Here is a 21,078-nt window from a genome sequence, read left to right as displayed (position 1 = left end):
ACAGGGTCTGATTTTTGGGTGGTTCGTGTGGGGCCAGGAGATGGACTGGATGGTCCTGTTGGGTTTCCTCCAACTGGGGCTTTTCTTTGATTCTGTGATCTAGGGCTGAAGGCTGAGAGCACCTTGGAGGACTTCCAGGAGGACTTCCAGGAGCCGGTGATGCTTCCTGTGGGCACAACCAGAGCCTGTGTGATGGGAGGCTGTAAGCTCTTTGGGTGGCACCAGGGCAGGGCCATGACCCAACTGGGACAAGTGGGTTCGTGGCACCAGCTGGGGAACTGGGGGCAGCTGGAGCTTTGGTTCCTCCTGGCCTGACTCCCAGGACCAACACCAAGAAGACGGTCTGCTGCAAGATGTCTTCCCAGGAATCAAAGCCTCATGAAAGAAAGCACCCAGGAAATACCACTGCCAGACTCCATCTTCCTGTACAAAACTTTATTTGACACAGTCCTGTTGCTGCATCTTGCATAGATGTGCTCCAGAGGAGGGAACAAAGAGCCCCCACAGGCTGCTCATGCTCAGCACCAGGCACAGAGCAAAGATCAACCCTGAACTAGGAGGCAAAGGTGGCCTGCAATGGCCAGCAGCACACGGTGACCACATCCCTTGCTCTGGGGTCTGCAAGCAGAGGGGAGAGGAGTGTGGAGAGCTGCTGCAGCCCCTGTGCTGCCCGCTGGGGCTCAGAGGCAGGGTGAGACCCGTGGGTGCCAGCAGGGCTTGTGCCCCAGCACAGGAGCCCTGTGCAGGGCAGAGCCCAGGGGCTGCAAGGGGCCTGGCCCCTGCTTGCAGCATCCCAGCCCTCCTCCAGCAGCAGGGAGGAACACAGGGCAGCCCCTGGCCCCACTGCCCCTCATTCCTGTGCTGCTCCTGCAGGACCAAGGAGAGGTGTTTGAGGAGTGTCTGGAGAAGAGCAGGAGCCCCCCAGGGCTGGGGACGGGGTCTGGGGGTTGCTGTCCCTGAGGAACAGCTGTAGACTGTTTGACACCAGCCAGAACCAGGGGTGGATGCTCTCCCCATTGAAGGAGGCTGCTGTGAAAGTGAAGATCTCGACCCCGTTGTCAGCATTGATAAAAGACACCTGCTGCTGGGTACAGTCCAGACAGACCCAGATCCTGGTGGGGACAGGGGACAGGGACAAGCGGGTGTTAGGCCATGTGAGAGGCATGAGCTGCCTCTCATAGTACCTCACAGCCCAGATCCCTTCTTTGGGGCTGGCGTCGATCCACCCTTTTCTCTCCACAGAAGCCCTTGCCACCCCCACAGCCCACCAAGAATCCTTTATCTGCTCCCCCTCCACCTCCACCAACCAGCAGTGCCTCCCCTCTCTGAAATCCTCACGGCCCAGCACGCAGCACCAAGAGTCAAATCTCCTCAGTGTGTCAGGAACCTGCTGCCGTTCAGTTTGCCGTCTCACACTCTTGTTGTCCGGAGACACAACAAGCTGGGGATGAGCTGTGTCTGGATCCAGGGTCACCTTCTCTGCAGGGACAGAAGGAGCCAGGCCATCAGGGGCAGAGCTCAGCCCTGGGCAGGCTTTCCCCAGCTCGGGGCCAGGAGCTGCCCCATGGGGAGGAGATGGGGCACCTGAACATGCCCCACCAGGGACAGGAGGAGCACCGCAGAGGGCAACCCAATGCACACCTACCTCTATTTTGAGGCAGCAGACACCTTCTCCATGCTGGAAGGAGAGGGGAGAGCTGGTCACAGTCCATGGCTGGTGCCCAGTGGGTGTGGGCAGGGTGAGGGGCCAGCCCTGGGCTGCTCTGTCCCAGCTGCCCACCCTCCCCTGCACATCGCCTTGGTGTTGCCCTTGGGCCTGAGCACCGGGAGACTTACCCAGTTCTGCAGCTTGTTTCTCTACAAATTAAAGAGAAAGCAAAACATGAGCATAAGGCACAGTTTAGGATTCCATACCTCTCACTATGATGCTTTTTTTTTTTTTTTCTGTTTGGAGAGTGAGACTCACCCAGCTCTGCAGCTTGTTTCTCTACAAATTAAAGAGAAAAGGAAAATATGAGCATAAGGCACAGTTTATGATTCCATACCTCTCACTATGATGCTTTTTTTTTTTTTTTTTCTGTTTGGAGAGTGAGACTCACCCAGCTCTGCAGCTTGTTTGTCTAAAATGGAAATAGAAAAGCAATGCATTGATGAGAGGAGTCAGTTTCTCAACAATGACTGCTACAAACCAAAGACTCCGAATTCCTTCAGTTGTGGGGGTGAAGAAAGACTCACCCAGTCTTGCATCTTGTTCCTCTGGAAAAGAAAAGCATAAGGAATGCATGATCAGAGGGAAAAAATTTCTCATCCATTGTCTACACTGCAAATTCTTCCAGTTCAGAGATGGCCACTCACCTATCTCTTCAGCCTGTTCCACTGGAAAAGAAAAAGAAAGACAAAAGCAATATGTGGTCAGAGAGCAGTATGCCTGTGGGAAGACACCAAATGCCTTCTCTTTGGGGAAGGAGACTTACCCAGCTTTGCATCCTTTTTCGCTGCTATAAAAAGCAAAAGGAATGAAAGGTCAGAGTGGAGAGACTTTCACCCCATTCCTGCTGCCATGGCTAGACCCCAAATTTTTTTGCTCTCATGTATGGGCACAGACCACCTTGCTCCCGGACTTGTAGCAACCGGACTAAGAAGGACTGAGGCCCAGCATTTTGCAAGACTTGTAGCAGTAAGGACAGACACTTGTACAGCTCTCGGCACCGTGCTACCAAAACGCAAGTGAAAGTGAATGGGGACGGCTGGGGGACGTCCCTGTCCCAAAAGCATCAGTGCAGAGCAGGGCAGCCCCGCAGCTCGCTCCCCGTCCCCACCTTGATCCCCGTTCCTTTCAGCCATCCCGGCCGTGTCCCGTGCCCAGGGCAGCCCCAGCCCCAGCACTCCCCACTCCCACCCCAGGCTCCAGCTGCTCCTCCAGCACCCCCGAGCCACCAGCACACAAGCCCCCAGAGCCCACCCAGACCAGGCCCAGTCCCTCCCGCAGGGACACCACTTCCCCAGGGGCTGGGGGCAGGAACTGCAAGGACTCACCCAGCTCTCGGCTCTGTGCCGCTGAAAAGCAAAGGCGGAGGAACAGGTGGTGAGCAGAGCAGCTTGGTTGCTGGGTGGGAACATGTGCAGGGGGGCTGCACCTTGCCACCAGCCCCCCGCTGCACCCATGCTCCCTGGCCTCTCACCCAAGAGGAACCTAAGGCCTTTGGGATCCCCAGGAGAACATTCCCTTCTTCCTCCTACGCACCTCCCTGGGCCAGGGCTCAGCCCCGCTCCAGACCCAACGGGGTCCCTGCAGAACACCTCCTTCCGCTCTATTCCTGCGCTGCCAGCTTACCTTGCTTTCGAAAGAGATAAACACCAAGGCCAATGAACACCACAAAAAGCACGGGGACCAGAGCCAGAGCCACCTTCCAGGGCTGGGCGTTGTGGAAGAAGGGAGCTGAGAAAAGGCACCAGGAAAAGGGCTGTGTTTACATGCCTGGGATTAGAAAAACAAGACCCAGACTTCTCCTGGGTCGGGACAAGTGCAGGGGCCAGGAACACCTCACCCTGGCTGTGCCATTTGTACCTGCGATGTGCAGGGATGATTCCTGCTCCTGCTGGAGGCGGCTGCTCCTGACCACGCAGGACAAGGGCCCCTCCATGCTCCCGGTCATGATGACAGCGCCTTCGATTTCAAAGAGCCCCTCCTGGTCCTGGGAATGTGTCTGGGAGACCGAGGGCAGGTGCTGCCCGCGAGCATCCCTCCACAGCAGCTGCGGCAGCGGGTACCAGCCGGCCGATCGACACAGCACCCGGACGCCTCCGGCCTCGTAGCTCCCCAGGGAGAGGTGGGGGTCAGCGCCTGTGGCTGGGGGAAGAGCGTGTGGCTGGGGCTTGACTTGGGGAGGGATTCAGTTCCAAAGCAAAGACCCCATCTGTCCCCATGCCCGACACAGCCCAGCGCAGCCATGTTCCCAGGGTCTCAGGGCCTGGGCACTACATGCACTGACCCTCACCCCAGACCATCCTGGGCAATGGCAGAAACAGAGAGCAGGGCTGCACAAAGCCAGTGGCCCCAAATCACCCTGTAAACCCAGGTGCCGAGCTTCAGCACCTCCAGGCAACATCTTTGCGCCAGACACAGCAAAGCCTAGCCACGGCCGCAGAGGCTAGGGACCGGATATTCCATGCACCCACCCTCATCCAAAAGCAGCCTGACATGTGCTGGACCCAGAGAGCAGGGCTGCACAATGACAGTGGCCCCACATCACCCAGAAATCCCAGGTGAAAAGCTCCAGCACCTCCACGCATTGTCTTGGCACCAAGCCATGCTAGGTCTAGAAGCCCCAAGACTTCCTGACAACGTCTCAGGTCTCCCCCAGCACAGAAAGCAAAAGTAAAGCAGACATCCGGCTGCTCAGAGGACTCTGCGATTCTCCCTGTGTGCTGTTTGATCCCATTACTAACACAGTTAAAGTGCTGCTCAGCAGCCTGTACCCAGTGCCCTCCGAATATTATGATTAGCGTCTTCAAGGACACTAGTGAAAACTGACAAAAGTATCCAGGAAGCTCTCTCCCCAAATATTACCTCCACATCTATGGGCATGCTCCATGCTGTGAAACAGCTGGAACATTCAAAGGACATGTAAACTCTGCCCTTGTAGCACCACCCCAGCCACTAACCTGACACCTCCAGCTCCACAATGGCTTCAGCATAAGCATGACCATCTACCACAGTGCAGACGTACTGGCCATCATCAGAGGGTCTCAGCCCCATGATTCGCAAGTCCAGGCTTCCAGTAGAGAGACCATCTCTGACCAACTCTGTCCTCCCAGAATATGCCCCCATCTGCTCCCCGTACAGGTCCTCTCCATTGCGGTAGTGGTGCACTGTCTCAGAGATACTGTCCCGGATCCACCTGACCTCCAAGCTGCGAGCATCCTGGCGAGGGGACAAGTGGCAGGGCAGCACAACATCCTTCCCCACGGTGGCAGTGACAGGGTGGCCTGGTCCCTCCACTCTGAGCTGGGCTGGGCAATGGAGAAGGGCACAGAGAGGAGGTGAGATTTTGCCATTGTAAATTTAGGGTTAGTGAGTGACAAAGGGCGAGCTGTGTGTGAGTTGGTGCATGCTGCATCCCCCGCAGCATGTTCCATGTTCCCCATGGGAAAACACCCGGGAAAACAGGAGAGGGAGAGGGAGGATGTGCAGGAAAATGAGGTGTGCTGAGAGTGGGAGCCCTCTCTGCATCATTTAGGTAGGTTAAGAAGAGCCAGAAAGGTCAGGCAAGGAAGCCCCCGTATTGTGTGAAAGAACCAAGGGGAAAGTGAAACTCAGCGGGGGACAAGCTGTGGGCTTGGGTCCCCCCTTTCCCACAGCCACTCCCCTGCCCTACAGCAGCAAGTCTGCCAGGCCCAGGGGGGAGAGCTCCCAGCAGCCCCGCAGGATCCTACCTGAGCCCAGCCGGAGGAGGAGCAGAGTGATGAGGGAAGTCAGGAGGTCCCTGGCATGGCCAGTGAGGCTGGGGTGGCCGCAGCCCCAGGGGAGCCCCATCTGAGAGAGAGGTCCCCCAGGGGGCAAGCAGCCTCCCAAGGCTTCTTCTCCCAGGGAGCCCCACCGGAAGGGAGGTCCCTCACGGCACCCAGCAGAGCTGCAGAAAGCACAAGGCTCCGCCCAACTTTCTCAACTTTTGCCCAGTTCCTGGCTGCAATAACCTTCCTGGGGCAGCTCTGCCCCTAGGGGAATGTCTGGGGAGCTCTGCAGGGCTGGCACCACCATCCCATTGCAGCTGGGTGCCCAGTCCAGGGCCTTCACGCATCACGAGGGGCTTGTCCCCAGGAGGGGCCTCTCCAAACCTCCAGGGAAACCCAGTGTCTGAGCTCATTCATCTCCACCTATCCAAGGAGGAATCAAACATAAGGAACGGGACAATTTGGAGAGGTATCAGTGAAGAGATGAAAAGGATCGGAGGCTGCAGGGAATGGGGCACAGCTGGGTGCCGAGCCCAGAGCTGTCACTCTTTGCCCAGGGTGCTGAAGGCAAAGTGCCAGCCCCACTCCCGGCTCCAGTAAAGCAGCCATGGCAGAAGGTTGGCTCAGATGGGCGGGGACCTTCTTCTAGAGCTTAGGTGAATAAAGAAAGTTTCTGTCTGCTGGAAGAGATTTCAGGCATTATGGAAGGACTGCAGAGGTACTGTTTGCCTTTGTAGAGAGAAAATTCATATGGCCAAAGCTCAGTTTGAGTTGAAGCTGGACAGTACTGTGAGGGGCAATAAAATGCATTATTAATTTTTTAAACTATCTTAACAGCTAAAGTAGGATTAGAGAAAACATTGGTCTGCTTCTTGACAGGGATGCTCAAACTAAGGTCATTGACTTCACAGAGATGTTTAATGCTTTCTTTGCATTCAACACTGATGATGGGCTGTGGGATCCCAGGTGCCCTGAGCTGGAGGACAACGACTGCAGGAATACTAACGTCCCAACAAACCCCAAATTTGTGTTGGATTTGGTGCTCCAGATAGATGCATTCAGGACTATAGGGCCTGATGGGATTCATCCCAGCGTACTAAGAGAACTGGATAAGGTCATCATGTGTGGCAAGGCGTGTGAGGAGCGGCTGAAGGCGCTTGGCTTGTTGAGCCCAGGGCAGAGGAGACGCAGGGGAGGCCTCGTGGCGGCCCACAGCTTCCTGATGAGGGGAGCGGAGGGGCTCTGCTCTCTGGGGACAGCTACAGGGCTTGAGGGAACAGCATGGAGCTGCCACTGGGTGGGGTCAGGTGGGCTGTTTGGAAAAGGTTCTTCACCAAGAGGGTGTTCGGGCACAGGAACAGGTTCCCCAGGCACGTGGCCATGGCCCCAAGCCTGCTGCAGCTCAAGGAGCATTTGGAGAGGGCTCTCAGGCACAGGGTCTGATTTTTGGGTGGTTCGTGTGGGGCCAGGAGATGGACTGGATGGTCCTGTTGGGTTTCCTCCAACTGGGGCTTTTTTTTGATTCTGTGATCTAGGGCTGAAGGCTGAGAGCACCTTGGAGGACTTCCAGGAGGACTTCCAGGAGCCGGTGATGCTTCCTGTGGGCACAACCAGAGCCTGTGTGATGGGAGGCTGTAAGCTCTTTGGGTGGCTCCAGGGCAGGGCCATGACCCAACTGGGACAAGTGGGTTCGTGGCACCAGCTGGGGAACTGGGGGCAGCTGGAGCTTTGGTTCCTCCTGGCCTGACTCCCAGGACCAACACCAAGAAGACGGTCTGCTGCAAGACGCCTTCCCAGGCAGCAAGGCCTCAGGACACAAAGCACCCAGGAAATGCCACTGCCAGACTCCATCTTCCTGTACAAAACTTTATTTGACACAGTCCTGCTGCTGCTGGGCCTTGATGTGCTCCAGAGGAGGGAACAAAGAGCCCCCACAGGCTGCTCATGCTCAGCACCAGGCACAGAGCAAAGATCAACCCTGAACTAGGAGGCAAAGGTGGCCTGCAATGGCCAGCAGCACACGGTGACCACATCCCTTGCCCTGGGGTCTGCAAGCAGTGCAAGCAGAGGGGAGAGGAGGGTGGAGAGCTGCTGCAGCCCCTGTGCTGCCCGCTGGGGCTCAGAGGCAGGCTGAGACCTGTGGGTGCCAGCAGGGCTTGTGCCCCAGCACAGGAGCCCTGTGCAGGGCAGAGCCCAGGGGCTGCAAGGGGCCTGGCCCCTGCTTGCAGCATCCCAGCCCTCCTCCAGCAGCAGGGAGGAACACAGGGCAGCCCCTGGCCCCACTGCCCCTCATTCCTGTGCTGCTCCTGCAGGACCAAGGAGAGGTGTTTGAGGAGTGTCTGGAGAAGAGCAGGAGCCCCCCAGGGCTGGGGACGGGGTCTGGGGGTTGCTGTCCCTGAGGAACAGCTGTAGACTGTTTGACACCAGCCAGAACCAGGGGTGGATGCTCTCCCCATTGAAGGAGGCTGCTGTGAAAGTGAAGATCTCGACCCCGTTGTCAGCATTGATAAAAGACACCTGCTGCTGGGTACAGTCCAGACAGACCCAGATCCTGGTGGGGATAGGGGACAGGGGCAAGCGGGTGTTAGGCCATGTGAGAGACATGAGCTGCCTCTCATAGTACCTCACAGCCCAGATCCCTTCTTTGGGGCTGGCATCGATCCACCCCTTTCTCTCCACAGAAGCCCTGGCCACCCCCACAGCCCACCAAGAATCCTTTATCTGCTCCGCCTCCACCTCCACCAACCAGCAGTGCCTCCCCTCTCTGAAATCCTCACGGCCCAGCACACAGCACCAACAGTCAAATCTCTCTCGTGTGTCAGGAACCTGCTGCCGTTCAGTTTGCCGTCTCACACTCTTGTTGTCCGGAGACACAACAAGCAGGGGATGAGCCGTGTCCGGATCCAGGGTCACCTTCACTGCAGGGACAGAAGGAGCCAGGCCATCAGGGGCAGAGCTCAGCCCTGGGCAGGCTTTCCCCAGCTTGGGGCCAGGAGCTGCCCCACGGGGAGGAGATGGGGCACCTGAACATGCCCCACCAGGGACAGGAGGAGCACCGCAGAGGGCAACCCAATGCACACCTACCTCTATTTTGAGGCAGCAGACACCTTCTCCATGCTGGAAGGAGAGGGGAGAGCTGGTCACAGTCCATGGCTGGTGCCCAGTGGGTGTGGGCAGGGTGAGGGGCCAGCCCTGGGCTGCCCTGTCCCAGCTGCCCACCTTCCCCTGCACATCGAAGGAGCTGGGCTTGTTCAGCCTAGAGAAAAGGAGGCTCAGGGGTGACCTTATCACTCTGTATAAGTATATTAAAGGAGGCTCTAGCGAGATGGGTGTTGGCCTGTTCTCCCATGTGCCTGGTGACAGGACGAGGGGGAATGGGCTAAAGTTGCGCCAGGGGAGTTTTAGGTTAGATGTTAGGAAGAATTTCTTTACTGAAAGGGTTGTTAGACATTGGAACAGGCTGCCCAGGGAGGTGGTTGAGTCACCATCCCTGGAAGTCTTCAAAAGACGTTTAGATGTAGAACTTAGGGATATGGTTTAGTGGGGACTGTTAGTGTTAGGTCAGAGGTTGGACTCGATGATCTTGAGGTCTCTTCCAACCTAGAGATTCTGTGATTCTGTGATTCTGTGATTCTGTGATCGCCTTGGTGTTGCCCTTGGGCCTGAGCACCGGGAGACTTACCCAGTTCTGCAGCTTGTTTCTCTACAAATTAAAGAGAAAGCAAAATATGAGCATAAGGCACAGTTTAAGGTTCCATACCTCTCACTATGATGCTTTTTTTTTTTTTTTTTCTGTTTGGAGAGTGAGACTCACCCAGCTCTGCAGCTTGTTTGTCTAAAAAGGAAATAGAAAAGCAATGCATTGATGAAAGGAGTCAGTTTCTCAACAATGACTGCTACAAACCAAAGACTCCGAATTCCTTCAGTTGTGGGGGTGAAGAAAGACTCACCCAGTCTTGCAGCTTGTTCCTCTGGAAAAGAAAAGCATAAGGAATGCATGATCAGAGGGAAAAACTTCTCATCCATTGTCTACACTGCAAATTCTTCCAGTTCAGAGATGGCCACTCACCTATCTCTTCAGCCTGTTCCACTGGAAAAGAAAAAGAAAGACAAAAGCAATATGTGGTCAGAGAGCAGTATGCCTGTGGGAAGACACCAAATGCCTTCTCTTTGGGGAAGGAGACTTACCCAGCTTTGCATCCTTTTTCGCTGCTATAAAAAGCAAAAGGAATGAAAGGTCAGAGTGGAGAGACTTTCACCCCATTCCTGCTGCCATGGCTAGACCCCAAATTTTTTTGCTCTCATGTATGGGCACAGACCACCTTGCTCCCGGACTTGTAGCAACCGGACTAAGAAGGACTGAGGCCCAGCATTTTGCAAGACTTGTAGCAGTAAGGACAGACACTTGTGCAGCTCACTGCACCGTGCTACCAAAACGCAAGTGGAAGTGAATGGGGACGGGTGGAGGACGTCCCTGTCCCAAAAGCATCAGTGCAGAGCGGGGCAGCCCCACAGCTCGCTCCCCGTCCCCACCTTGATCCCCGTTCCTTTCAGCCATCCCAGCCGTGTCCCGTGCCCAGGGCAGCCCCAGCCCCAGCACTCCCCACTCCCACCCCAGGCTCCAGCTGCTCCTCCAGCACCCCCGAGCCACCAGCACACAAGCCCTCAGAGCCCACCCAGACCAGTCCCTCCCACAGGGACAACACCAGTTCCCAGGGGCTGGGGGCAGGGACTGCAAGGACTCACCCAGCTCTTGGCTCTGTGCCACTGAAAAGCAAAGGAGGAGGAACAGGTGGTGAGCAGAGCAGCTTGGGTGCTGGGTGGGAACATGTGCAGGGGGGCTGCGCCTTGCCACCAGCCCCACGCTGCAGCCATGCTCCCTGGTCTCCCACCCAAGGCCCCTTGCTCCAGACCCACACGGGTCCCTGCAGAACACCTCCCTGCGCTCCATCCCTACGCTGTCAGCTTACCTTGCTTTCGGAAGAGATAAACACTGAGGCCAATGGACACAGCCGATAGCACGAGGACCAGAGCCAGAGCCACCATCCAGGACTGGGCGTTGTGGAAGAAGGGAGCTGAGAAAAGGCACCAGGAAAAGGGCTGCATTTCCATGCCAGCAGGTGGAAGAGCAAGAACCAGACTTCTCCTGGGTCGGGACAAGTGCAGGGGCCAGGAACACCTCACCCTGGCTGTGCCATTTGTACCTGAGATGTGCAGGGAAAATTTCCACTCCTGCTGGAGGCGGCTGCTCCTGACCACGCAGGACAAGGGCCCCTCCACACTCCCGGTCACGATGACGGCGCCTTTGATTTCAAAGAGCCCCTCCTGGTCCTGGGAATGTGTTGGGGGGTCCGAGGGCAGGTGTTGCCCGCGAGCATCCCTCCACAGCAGCTGCGGCAGCGGGTACCAGCCGGCCGATCGACACAGCACCCGGACGCCTCCGGCCTCGTAGCCCCCCAGGGAGAGGTGGGGGTCAGCGCCTGTGGCTGGGGAAAGAGCTTGTGTCTGGTGCTTGACTTGGGGAGGGATTCATTCCAAGGCTAAGACCCCATCTGTCCCCATGCCAGACACAGCCCAGCGCAGCCATGTTCCCAGGGTCTCAGGGCCTGGGCACTACATGCACTGACCCTCACCCCAGACCATCCTGGGCAATGGCAGAAACAGAGAGCAGGGCTGCACAAAGCCAGTGGCCCCAAATCACCCTGTAAACCCAGGTGCCGAGCTTCAGCACCTCCAGGCAACATCTTTGCGCCAGACACAGCAAAGCCTAGCCACGGCCGCAGAGGCTAGGGACCGGACATTCCATGCACCCACCCTCATCCAAAAGCAGCCTGACATGTGCTGGACCCAGAGAGCAGGGCTGCACAATGACAGTGGCCCCACATCACCCAGAAAGCCCAGGTGAAAAGCTCCAGCACCTCCACGCATTGTCTTGGCACCAAGCCATGCTAGGTCTAGAAGCCCCGAGACTTCCTGACAACGTCTCAGGTCTCCCCCAGCACAGAAAGCAAAAGTAAAGCAGACATCCGGCTGCTCAGAGGACTCTGCGATTCTCCCTGTGTGCTGTTTGATCCCATTACTAACACAGTTAAAGTGCTGCTCAGCAGCCTGTACCCAGTGCCCTCCGAATATTATGATTAGCGTCTTCAAGGACACTAGTGAAAACTGACAAAAGTATCCAGGAAGCTCTCTCCCCAAATATTACCTCCACATCTATGGGCATGCTCCATGCTGTGAAACAGCTGGAACATTCAAAGGACACATAAACTCTGCCCTTGTAGCACCACCCCAGCCACTAACCTGCCACCTCCAGCTTCACAATGGCTTCGTCATAAGCATCAGCATCTCTTACAGTGCAGACGTACAGGCCATCATCAGAGGGTCTCAGCCCCGTGATTCGCAAGTCCAGGCTTCCAGCAGAGAGACCATCCCTTGCCAGCTCTGTCCTCCCAGAATATGCCCCCATCTGCTCCCTGTACAGGTCCTCTCCATTGCGGTAGTGGTGCACTATCTCGGAGAACTTCTCCCGGATCCACCTGACGTCCAAGGTGCGAGCATCGCGTTGAGGAGACAAGTGGCAGGGCAGCACGACATCCTGCCCCACGGTGGCAGTGACCGGGTGTCCTGGTCCCGCCACTGTGAGCTGGGCTGGGCAATGGAGAAGGGCACAGAGAGGAGGTAAGATTTTGCCATTGTAAATTTAGGGTTAGTGAGTGACAAAGGGCGACCTGTGTGTGAGTTGGTGCGTGCTGTGTTCCCCGTGTGCCATGGGAAACCACCAGGGAAACAGGAGAGGGAGAGGGAGGATGTGAAGGTGAAGGAGGTGTGCTGGGAGTGAGAGCCCTCTCTGCAGCATTTAGGTAGGTTAAGAAGAGCCAGAAAGGGCAGTCAAGGCAGCCCCCGTATTGTGTGAAAGAACCAAAGGGAAAGTGAAACTCAGCAGGGACGAGCTGTGGGCTCGGGTCCCCCCTTTCCCACAGCTACTCCCCTGCCCCACAGCAGCACGTCTGCCAGGCCCAGGGGGGAGAGCTCCCAGCAGCCCCGCAGGATCCTACCTGAGCCCAGGCGGAGGAGGAGCAGAGTGATGAGGGAAGTCCGGAGGCCCCTGACATGGCCGGTGAGGCTGGGGTGGTCGCAGCCCCAGGGGAGCCCCATCTGAGAGAGAGGTCCCCAGGGGGGCAAGCAGCCCGCCAGTGGTCCTTCTCCAAGGGAGCTCCAACAAGATAGATGTCCCTTACAACACCCAGCAGAGCTGCAGGAAGCTCAAGGCTACGCCCAACTTTCCCAACCTTTGCCCAGTTCCTGGCTGCAATAACCCTCCTGGAGCAACTCTGCCCCTGGATCTGTGGGGAGAAGTCTAAGGTGCTCTGCAGGGCTGCAGACCTCCAGGAAAAAACACTGTCTAAACTCATTCATCTCCACCCATGTTAAAAGGACTCAGTTAGCAATGGGACAATGTGTAGACATGGCAGAGCAGACCTGAGCAGGATTGGAGGCTGCAGGGAATGGGGCATGGCTGGGTGCCAAGCCCAGAGTTGCCACCTTTGCCCAGGGTGCTGAAGGCAAAGTGCCAGCCCCACTCCCAGCTCCAGTAAAGCAGCCGTGGCAGAAGGTTGGCTCAGATGGGCAGGGACCTTCTTCTAGAGCTTAGGTGGATAAGGAAAGTTTCTGTCTGCTGGAAGAGATTTTAGGCATTATGGAAGGACTACAGTGGTACTGTTTGCCTTTGTAGGGAGAAAATTCATATGGCCAAAGCTCAATTTGAGTTGAAGCTGGACAGTACTGTGAGGGGCAATACAATGGATTATTATTTTTTTTAAACTATCTTAACAGCTAAAGTAGGATTAGAGAAAACATTGGTCTGTTCCTTGACAGGGATGCTCAAACTAAGGTCATCGACTTCACGGAGATGTTTAAAGCCTTTGCCTTTAAGACTGATGCTGGGCTGTGGGATCCCAAGTGCCCTGAGCTGGAGGACAATGACTGCAGGAATGATAAAGTGCCAACAACCACGAATTTGTGTGGGATTTGGTGCTCCAGATAGATGCATTCAAGACTATAGGGCATGATGGGATTCATCCCAGAGTACTAAGAGAACTGGCTGATGTCATCATGTGTGGCAAGGCGTGTAAGGAGTGGCTGAAGGCGCTTGGCTTGTTGAGCCCAGAGCAGAGGAGACGCAGGGGAGGCCTCGTGGCGGTCCACAGCTTCCTAATGAGGGGAGCGGAGGGGCTCTGCTCTCTGGGGACAGCTACAGGGCTTGAGGGAACAGCATGGAGCTGCCACTGGGTGGGGTCAGGTGGGCTGTTTGGAAAAGGTTCTTCACCAAGAGGGTGGTCGGGCACAGGAACAGGTTCCCCAGGCACGTGGCCATGGCCCCAAGCCTGCTGCAGCTCAAGGAGCATTTGGAGAGGGCTCTCAGGCACAGGGTCTGATTTTTGGGTGGTTCGTGTGGGGCAGGAGATGGACTGGATGGTCCTGTTGGGTTTCCTCCAACTGGGGCTTTTTTTTGATTCTGTGATCTAGGGCTGAAGGCTGAGAGCACCTTGGAGGACTTCCAGGAGGACTTCCAGGAGCCGGTGATGCTTCCTGTGGGCACAGCCTCTGCAGAGCCTGTGTGATGGAGGCTGGAAGCTCTTTGGGTGGCTCCAGGGCTGAGCAATGAACCCAGGTGGAACAAGGGGGTCCCAGGCACCAGCTGGGGAACTGTGGGCAGCTGGAGCTTTGGTTCCTCCTGGAGCTGACTCCCAGGACCAACACCAAGGAGACGGTCTGCTGCAAGACGCCTTCCCAGGCGTCAAAGCCTCATGAAAGAAAGCACCCAGGAAATGCCACTGCCAGACTCCATCTTCCTGTACAAAACTTTATTTGACACAGTCCTGCTGCTGCATGTAGCATAGATGTGCTCCAGAGGAGGGAACACAGAGCCCCCACAGGCTGCTCACGCTCAGCACCAGGCACAGAGCAAAGATCAACCCCAACCTAGGAGGCAAAGGTGGCCTGCAGTGGCCAGCAGCACACGGTGACCACATCCCTTGCCCTGGATTCTGCAAGCAGTGCAAGCAGAGGGGAGAGGAGGGTGGAGAGCTGCTGCAGCCCCTGTGCTGCCCGCTGGGGCTCAGAGGCAGGGTGAGACCCGTGGGTGCCAGCAGGGCTTGTGCCCCAGCACAGGAGCCCTGTGCAGGGCAGAGCCCAGGGGCTGCAAGGGGCCTGGCCCCTGCTTGCAGCATCCCAGCCCTCTTCCAGCAGCAGGGAGGAATGCGGAGCAGTCCCTGGCCCCACTGCCCCTCATTCCTGTTCTGCTCCTGCAGGACCAAGGAGAGGTGATGCAGGAGTGTCTGGAGAAGGGCAGGAGCCCCCCAGGGCTGGGGACAGGGTCTGGGGGGTGCTGTCCCTCAGGCACAGCTGAATTTCCTCTGTCCCCAGCCAGAACCAGGGGTGGATTCTCTCCCCATTGAAAGAGGCTTCTGTGAAAGTGAAGATCTTGACCCCATTGTTAGCGTTGATAAAAGACACCTGCTGCTGGGTACAGTCCAGACAGACCCAGATCCTTGTGGGGACATGGGACAGGGACAAGGGGGTGGGTGGAGATGTGAGAGACTTGAGCTTCCCCTCATCGTACTGCACAGCCCAGATCCCTTCTTCAGAGCTCATGTCGATCCACTTCTTCCTCTCCAGAGATTCCCTGGCCACCCCCACAGCCCACCCTGAATACTTTAGCCGCTCTCCCTGTGCCTCCACCAACCAGCAGTGCCTCCCCTCTCTGAACTCCTCATGGCCCAGCACGCACCAACAATAGAGAAATCTCTCTGGTGTGTCAGGAATCTGCTGCAATTCACTTTCCAGTCTCACACTGCTGTTGTCCTGAGACACAACAAGCAGGGGATGAGCCGTGTGTGGGTCCAGGGTCACCTTCACTGCAGGGACAGAAGGAGCCAGGCCATCAGGGGCAGAGCTCAGCCCTGGGCAGGCTTTCCCCAGCTCGGGGCCAGGAGCTGCCCCACGGGGCAGGAGATGGGGCACCTCTTGGCTCCTGAACATGCCCCACCAGAGGCAGGAGAAGCACCTCAGCAGGCAACCCAATGCACACCTACCTGTATTTTGAGGCAGCAGAAACTTTCTCCATGCTGGAAGGAGAGGGGAGAGCTGGTCACAGCCCACAGGTGGTGCTCATAGCTCTCACTTTGACACTGTTTTTTTTTTTTTTGTTTGTTTGTTTTTGTTTTTTCTTTTTCTGTTTAGAGAGTGAGACTTACCCAGCTCTCCAGCTTGTTCAACTACAAACGAAATAGAAAAGCAATGAATCGATGAGAGGAGTCAGTTTCTCATCAATGACTGCTACAAACCAAAGACCCCGAATTCCTTCACTTGTGGGGGGGAAGAGAGACTCACCCAGTCTTGCATCTTTTTCCTCTGGAAAAGAAAAGCATAAGGAATGCATGATCAGAGGGAAAAAACTTATCACCCTCTGTCTATGCAGAAAATTCTTTCAGGTTAGGGATGGACACTCACCTATCTCTGCAGCTTGTTTCACTAGAAAAGCAAAGCAAAGAGAGAAGCAATGTTTGTTCAGAGAGCAGTATGGCTGTGGGAAGACACCAAATGCCTTCTCTTTGGGGAAGGAGACTTACCCAGCTTTGCATCCTTTTTCGCTGCTATCGAAAAGCAAAAGGAATGAATGGTCAGAGTGGAGAGACTTTCACCCCATTGCTGCTTCCATGGCTAGACCCCAAATTCTTTGCTCTTTTGCATGGGCACAGACCACCTTGCTCCCAGACTTCTAGTGACCAGACTAACAAAGACGGAGGCCAACTTTTTGCAAGACTTGTAGCAGTAAGGACAGACACTTGTGTAGCTCTCTGCACGGTGCCACCAAAACACAAGAGGAAGTGAATGGGGATGGGTGGAGGACATCCTTGTCCCAGAAGCGTCAGTGCAGAGCGGGGCAGCCCTTCAGATTGCTCCACATTGCCAACCTTGATCCCCGTTCCTTTCAGCCATCCCGGCCATGTCCCGTGCCCAGGGCAGCCCCAGCCCCAGCACTCCCCATTCCCACCCCAGGCTCCAGCTGCTCCTCCAGCACCCCCAAGCCACCAGCACACAAGCCCCCAGAGCCCACCCAGACCACGCCCAGTCCCTCCTGCAGGGACACCACTTCCCCAGGGGCTGGGGGCAGGGACTGCAAGGACTCTCCCAGCTCCTGACTCTGTGTTGCTGAAACACAAAGGCGGAGGAACAGGTGGTGAGCAGAGCAGCTTGGGTGCTGGGTGGGAACATGTGCAGGGGGGCTGCGCCTTGCCACCAGCCCCACGCTGCAGCCATGCTCCCTGGCCTCCCACCCAAGGCCCCTTGCTCCAGACCCAGGGGGGACCCTGCAGAACACCTCCCTGTGCTCCATCCCTGCGCTGCCAGCTTACCTTGCTTTCGGAAGAGATAAACACCGAGGCCAATGGACACAGCCAAAAGCACGAGGACCAGAGCCAGAGCCACCATCCAGGGCTGGGCGTTGTGGAAGAAGGGAGCTGAGAAAAGGTACCAGGAAAAGGGCTGTTTTTTCATGTCCGCTGGGGGAAGGGCAAGACCCCGACTTCTCCTGGGACGAGTGCAGGGTCAAGGAACACCTCACCCTGGCTGTGCCATTTGTACCTGCGATGTGCAGGGATGATTCCCGCTCCTGCTGGAGGCGGCTGCTCCTGACCATGCAGGACAAGGGCCCCTCTATGCTCCCGGTCACGATGACGGCGCCTTCGATTTCAAAGAGCCCCTCCTGGTCCTGGGAATGTGTCTGGGAGACCGAGGGTAGGTGCTGCCCGTGAGCATCCCTCCACAGCAGCTGCGGCAGCGGGTACCAGCCGGCCGATCGACACAGCACCCGGACACCTCCGGCCTCGTAGCCCCCCAGGGAGAGGTGGGGGTCAGTGCCTGTGGCTGGGGGAAGAGTACGTGTCTGGGGCTTGACTTGGGGAGGGATTCAGTTTCAAGGCAAAGACCCCATGTGCTCCCATGCCAGACACAGCCAAGCCCAGCCATGGCTGCAGGGGCTCAGGGACTGGGCACTCTATGCACCCACTGTCACCCCAAACCACCCTGGGTGGTACTGGACCCAGAAAGTAGGGCTGCACAAAGCCAGTGGCTCCAATTCACCCAGAAAACCCAGGTGCTGAGCTTCAGTGCCTTCTGGCAGCATCTCTGCACCAAGTCGTACTGATTCAAGAAGCCCTGAGACTACCAGACTATTTCTTAGCTCTCCTCCATGATAAAAAGCAAAACCAAGCAGAGGTCCAGCTCCTCAGTGGTCTCTTCCCTGCTCTAGGTGTTGTTTTTGGGCCCATCATTGCCGAGGCTGAAGGTGCTGCTCAGCAGCCTGTGCCCAGTGCCCTCACAACATCATGGGGATTGAGTTCAAGGAGACCACAGAAACCCATCAAAACCAACTCATCCTTGCAGCTCTGTCCCAAAACACCTGCAGCACAATAGGTATGCTCCTTGCTGGACAAGTGCTCACAAACTGAGGAGGTGAAGCCCCATCAGAATCAGCTCTTTGACAGGCTTCATCGATGGCCATGCGGATGGGACAGGGTCCTGGGTGGGGCATACAAATTCAGGGACACCCGGACCATGCCCTGGGAGCATCACCCCAACCACTAACCTGACACCTCCAGCTCCACAATGGCTTCAGCATAACCGTCAGCATTTTTCACATTGCAGATGTACAGGCCATCATCTGAGGGTCTCAGCCCCGTGATTCGCAAGTCCAGGCTTCCAGCAGAGAGACCATCTCTGACCAACTCTGTCCTCCCGGCATATGTCCCCATCTGCTCCCCATAAAGGTCCTCTCCATTGCGGTAGTGGTGCACTGTCTCAGAAAACTCATCCCGCATCCACCTGACGTCCAAGGTGCGAGCATCGCGTTGAGGAGACAAGTGGCATGGCAGCACGACATCCTTCCCCACGGTGGCAGTGACAGAGTGTCCTGGTCCCACCACTCTGAGCTGGGCTGGGCAATGGAGAAGGGCACAGAGAGGTGGTGAGATTTTGCCATTGTAAATGTCGGGTCAGCGAGTGACAAAGGGTGAACTGTGTGTGAGTTGGTGCGTGCTGCGTCCCCCGTGTGCCATGGGAAACCACCCGGGAAAACAGGAGAGGGAGAGGGAGGATGTGAAGGTGAAGGAGGTGTGCTGGGAGTGGGAGCCCTCTCTGCAGCATTTGGGCAGGTGAAGAAGAGCCAGAAAGGGCAGTCAAGGCAGCAGCCATATTGTGTGAAAGAACCAAAGGGAAAGTGAAACCCAGCAGGGTCCGAGCTGTGGGCTCGGGTCCCCCCTTTCCAACAGCCACTCCCGTGCCCCATAGCAGCACGTCTGCCAGGCCCATGGGGGAGAGCCCCCAGCAGCCCCGCAGGATCCTACCTGAGCCCAGGCGGAGGAGAAGCAGAGTGATGAGGAAAGTCAGGAGGCCCCTGACATGGCTGGTGAGGCTGGGGTGGCCGCAGCCCCAGGGGAGCCCCATCTGAGAGAGAGGTCCCCAGGGGGGCAAGCAGCCCCCCAGGGGTCCTTCTCCAAGGGAGCTCCAACAAGATAGATGTCCCTCACGGCACCCAGCAGAGCTGCAGGAAGCACAAGGCTACGCCCAACTTTGCCAACCTTTGCCCAGTTCCTGGCTGCAATAACCCTCCTGGAGCAACTCTGCCCCTGGATCTGTGGGAAGAAGTCTCTGAGGTGCTCTGCAGGGCTGCAGACCTCCAGGAAAAAACACTGTCTAAACTCATTCATCTCCACCCGTGTTAAAAGGAATCAGTTAGCAATGGGACAATGTGTAGACATGGCAGAGCAGAGCTGAGCAGGATTGGAGGCTGCAGGGAATGGGGCATGGCTGGATGCCAAGCCCAGAGTTGCCACCTTTGCCCAGGGTGCTGAAGGCAAAGTGCCAGCCCCACTCCCGGCTCCAGTAAAGCAGCCATGGCAGAAGGTTGGCTCAGATGGGCAGGGACCTTCTTCTAGAGCTTAGGTGGATAAGGAAAGTTTCTGTCTGCTGGTAGAGAGGTCAGGCATTATGGAAGGACTACAGAGGTACTGTTTGCCTTTGTAGGGAGAAAATTCATACGGCCAAAGCTCAATTTGAGTTGAAGCTGGACAGTACTGTGAGGGGCAATAAAATGGATTATTATTTTTTTAAACTATCTTAACAGCTAAAGTAGGATTAGAGAAAACATTGGTCTGTTCCTTGACAGGGATGCTCAAACTAAGGTCATTGACTTCACGGAGATGTTTAAAGCCTTTGCCTTTAAGACTGATGCTGGGCTGTGGGATCCCAAGTGCCCTGAGCTGGAGGACAATGACTGCAGGAATACTAAAGTCCCAACAACCACGAATTTGTGTGGGATTTGGTGCTCCAGATAGATGCATACAAGACTATGGGGCCTGATGGGATTCATACCAGAGTACTAAGAGAACTGGCTGAGGTCATCATGTGTGGTGGTTTTACTTAGGTGGGCAGCTGAGCTCCACCACAACTGCTCTCTCACTCCCCCTCCTCAAAGGGAAAGGGGGAGAAAATGCGATGAAAAGGGCTCAAGGATTGAAATAAGGACCAGGAGATCACACAATAATTATCATCATGGGCAAAACAGACTCACCATAGAGAGATTAAATAAATTTATTACCCATTACTAACAAGCTGGAAACGTGAGAAGCAAAGAAAACAAACCAGAAATACCTTCCCCTCACCCACCCTCTTCCACCTCCTCCCCCTGAGCAGCACAGGGGAATGGGACAATGAGGTTTACAGTCAGTCTATACCACTTTGTCTCTGCTGCTCCTTCACAATCTCTCTCTTCCCTCTCTTCCCAAGCTTGTCAGAGTGCAACAACCCTCTTGGCAAAGAACCTTTTCCTGATGTCTAGCCTGAATCTCCCCTGCCTCAGCTTGACACCATACCCATGGATCCTATCACTGGTCACTAAAGAGAAGAGATTGGTGCCTGTGCCTTCACTCACCCTTGTGAGGAAGCTGTAGACCACGATGAGGCCTCCCCTCAGCCTCCTCTTTTCCAGGCTGAACAGGCCAAGTGACCTCAGCTGCTCATCATATATCTTCCCCTCTAGGCCCTTCACCATCTTTGTGGGGCCAACGACAGGGCCCAAGGGAATGGCATGGAGCTGCTGCAGGGGAGGCTCAGGCTGGCTGTTCGGAAAAGGCTCGTCACCAACAGAGTGGTCGGGAACAGGAACAGGTTCCCCAGGGACGTGGCCACAACCTTGAGCCAGCTGCAGCTCAAGGTGCAGGGCCTGATTTTTGGGTGGTCTTGTGTAGAGCCAGGAGATGGATTTGATGATTATGGTGGGTCCCTTCCAACTCAGGATATTCTATGATTCTATGACCCCAGCATGGATTCAGTTACTCCCAGTTAATCCCAACTCTGTCCCCTACATGGTCCCAGATGCTCCTGGCTGCCACCAGCAAATCCCAGTTGCTCCCAGTTGTCCCCAGTGCAGTTGTAGTTGCTCCCAGCATGAACTGAGTTGCTCCCATTTGGCTATAGCATTGAGCTAGTTGCCCCCAGTTTGGTCCCAGATGCTCTCTGTTTGTGCCATCGTGATCCCAGCATGCCTGGTATGCCAGCAGCTGG

The 21,078-nt window shown here is 56.2% G+C and overlaps 2 protein-coding genes and 1 long non-coding RNA gene across 7 annotated transcripts; all 3 read right to left on the bottom strand.

Moving 5' to 3' along the window:
* Positions 1-420: 420 nt before the first annotated feature.
* On the bottom strand, positions 421-5,709 carry LOC137846202 (butyrophilin subfamily 3 member A2-like). 4 transcript variants are annotated; one of them, XM_068663969.1, is made up of 12 exons: positions 5,437-5,677; positions 4,666-5,013; positions 3,569-3,850; positions 3,335-3,439; positions 3,037-3,057; positions 2,475-2,498; positions 2,236-2,376; positions 2,100-2,120; positions 1,967-1,987; positions 1,837-1,857; positions 1,646-1,678; positions 421-1,479 (listed from the first exon to the last, which is right to left on the bottom strand). In XM_068663969.1, the coding sequence occupies exons 1-12, from the start codon at positions 5,534-5,536 to the stop codon at positions 851-853; spliced, it is 1,746 nt and encodes a 581-aa protein (XP_068520070.1). In that variant the 5' UTR covers positions 5,537-5,677; the 3' UTR covers positions 421-850. The 4 variants fall into 4 exon arrangements, with proteins under 4 accessions (XP_068520070.1, XP_068520072.1, XP_068520071.1 ...); XM_068663972.1 differs by having other exon boundaries at positions 1,341-1,479; positions 2,100-2,256; positions 2,356-2,376; positions 5,437-5,709; XM_068663971.1 differs by lacking the exon at positions 1,837-1,857.
* Positions 5,710-7,300: 1,591 nt separating this feature from the next.
* LOC137846214 (butyrophilin subfamily 1 member A1-like) lies at positions 7,301-19,475 on the bottom strand. 2 transcript variants are annotated; one of them, XM_068664009.1, is made up of 10 exons: positions 18,861-19,109; positions 18,104-18,451; positions 17,101-17,382; positions 16,872-16,976; positions 16,086-16,109; positions 15,967-15,987; positions 15,847-15,867; positions 15,711-15,731; positions 15,549-15,581; positions 7,301-8,372 (listed from the first exon to the last, which is right to left on the bottom strand). In XM_068664009.1, the coding sequence occupies exons 1-10, from the start codon at positions 18,958-18,960 to the stop codon at positions 7,744-7,746; spliced, it is 1,584 nt and encodes a 527-aa protein (XP_068520110.1). In that variant the 5' UTR covers positions 18,961-19,109; the 3' UTR covers positions 7,301-7,743. The 2 variants fall into 2 exon arrangements, with proteins under 2 accessions (XP_068520110.1, XP_068520109.1); XM_068664008.1 differs by lacking the exon at positions 7,301-8,372 and adding an exon at positions 14,297-15,371 and having other exon boundaries at positions 18,861-19,475.
* LOC137846329 (uncharacterized) lies at positions 9,137-10,167 on the bottom strand. Its single transcript, XR_011090459.1, has 5 exons — positions 9,643-10,167; positions 9,524-9,544; positions 9,405-9,425; positions 9,269-9,289; positions 9,137-9,157 (listed from the first exon to the last, which is right to left on the bottom strand). It is a non-coding gene; the product is annotated as an uncharacterized lncRNA (long non-coding RNA).
* Positions 19,476-21,078: the final 1,603 nt, after the last annotated feature.

The sequence above is a fragment of the Anas acuta genome, chromosome 31 (genome assembly GCF_963932015.1).
Source record: "Anas acuta chromosome 31, bAnaAcu1.1, whole genome shotgun sequence".
Lineage (NCBI taxonomy): Eukaryota > Metazoa > Chordata > Aves > Anseriformes > Anatidae > Anas > Anas acuta.
This window is presented reverse-complemented; position numbering and strand designations above follow the sequence as displayed.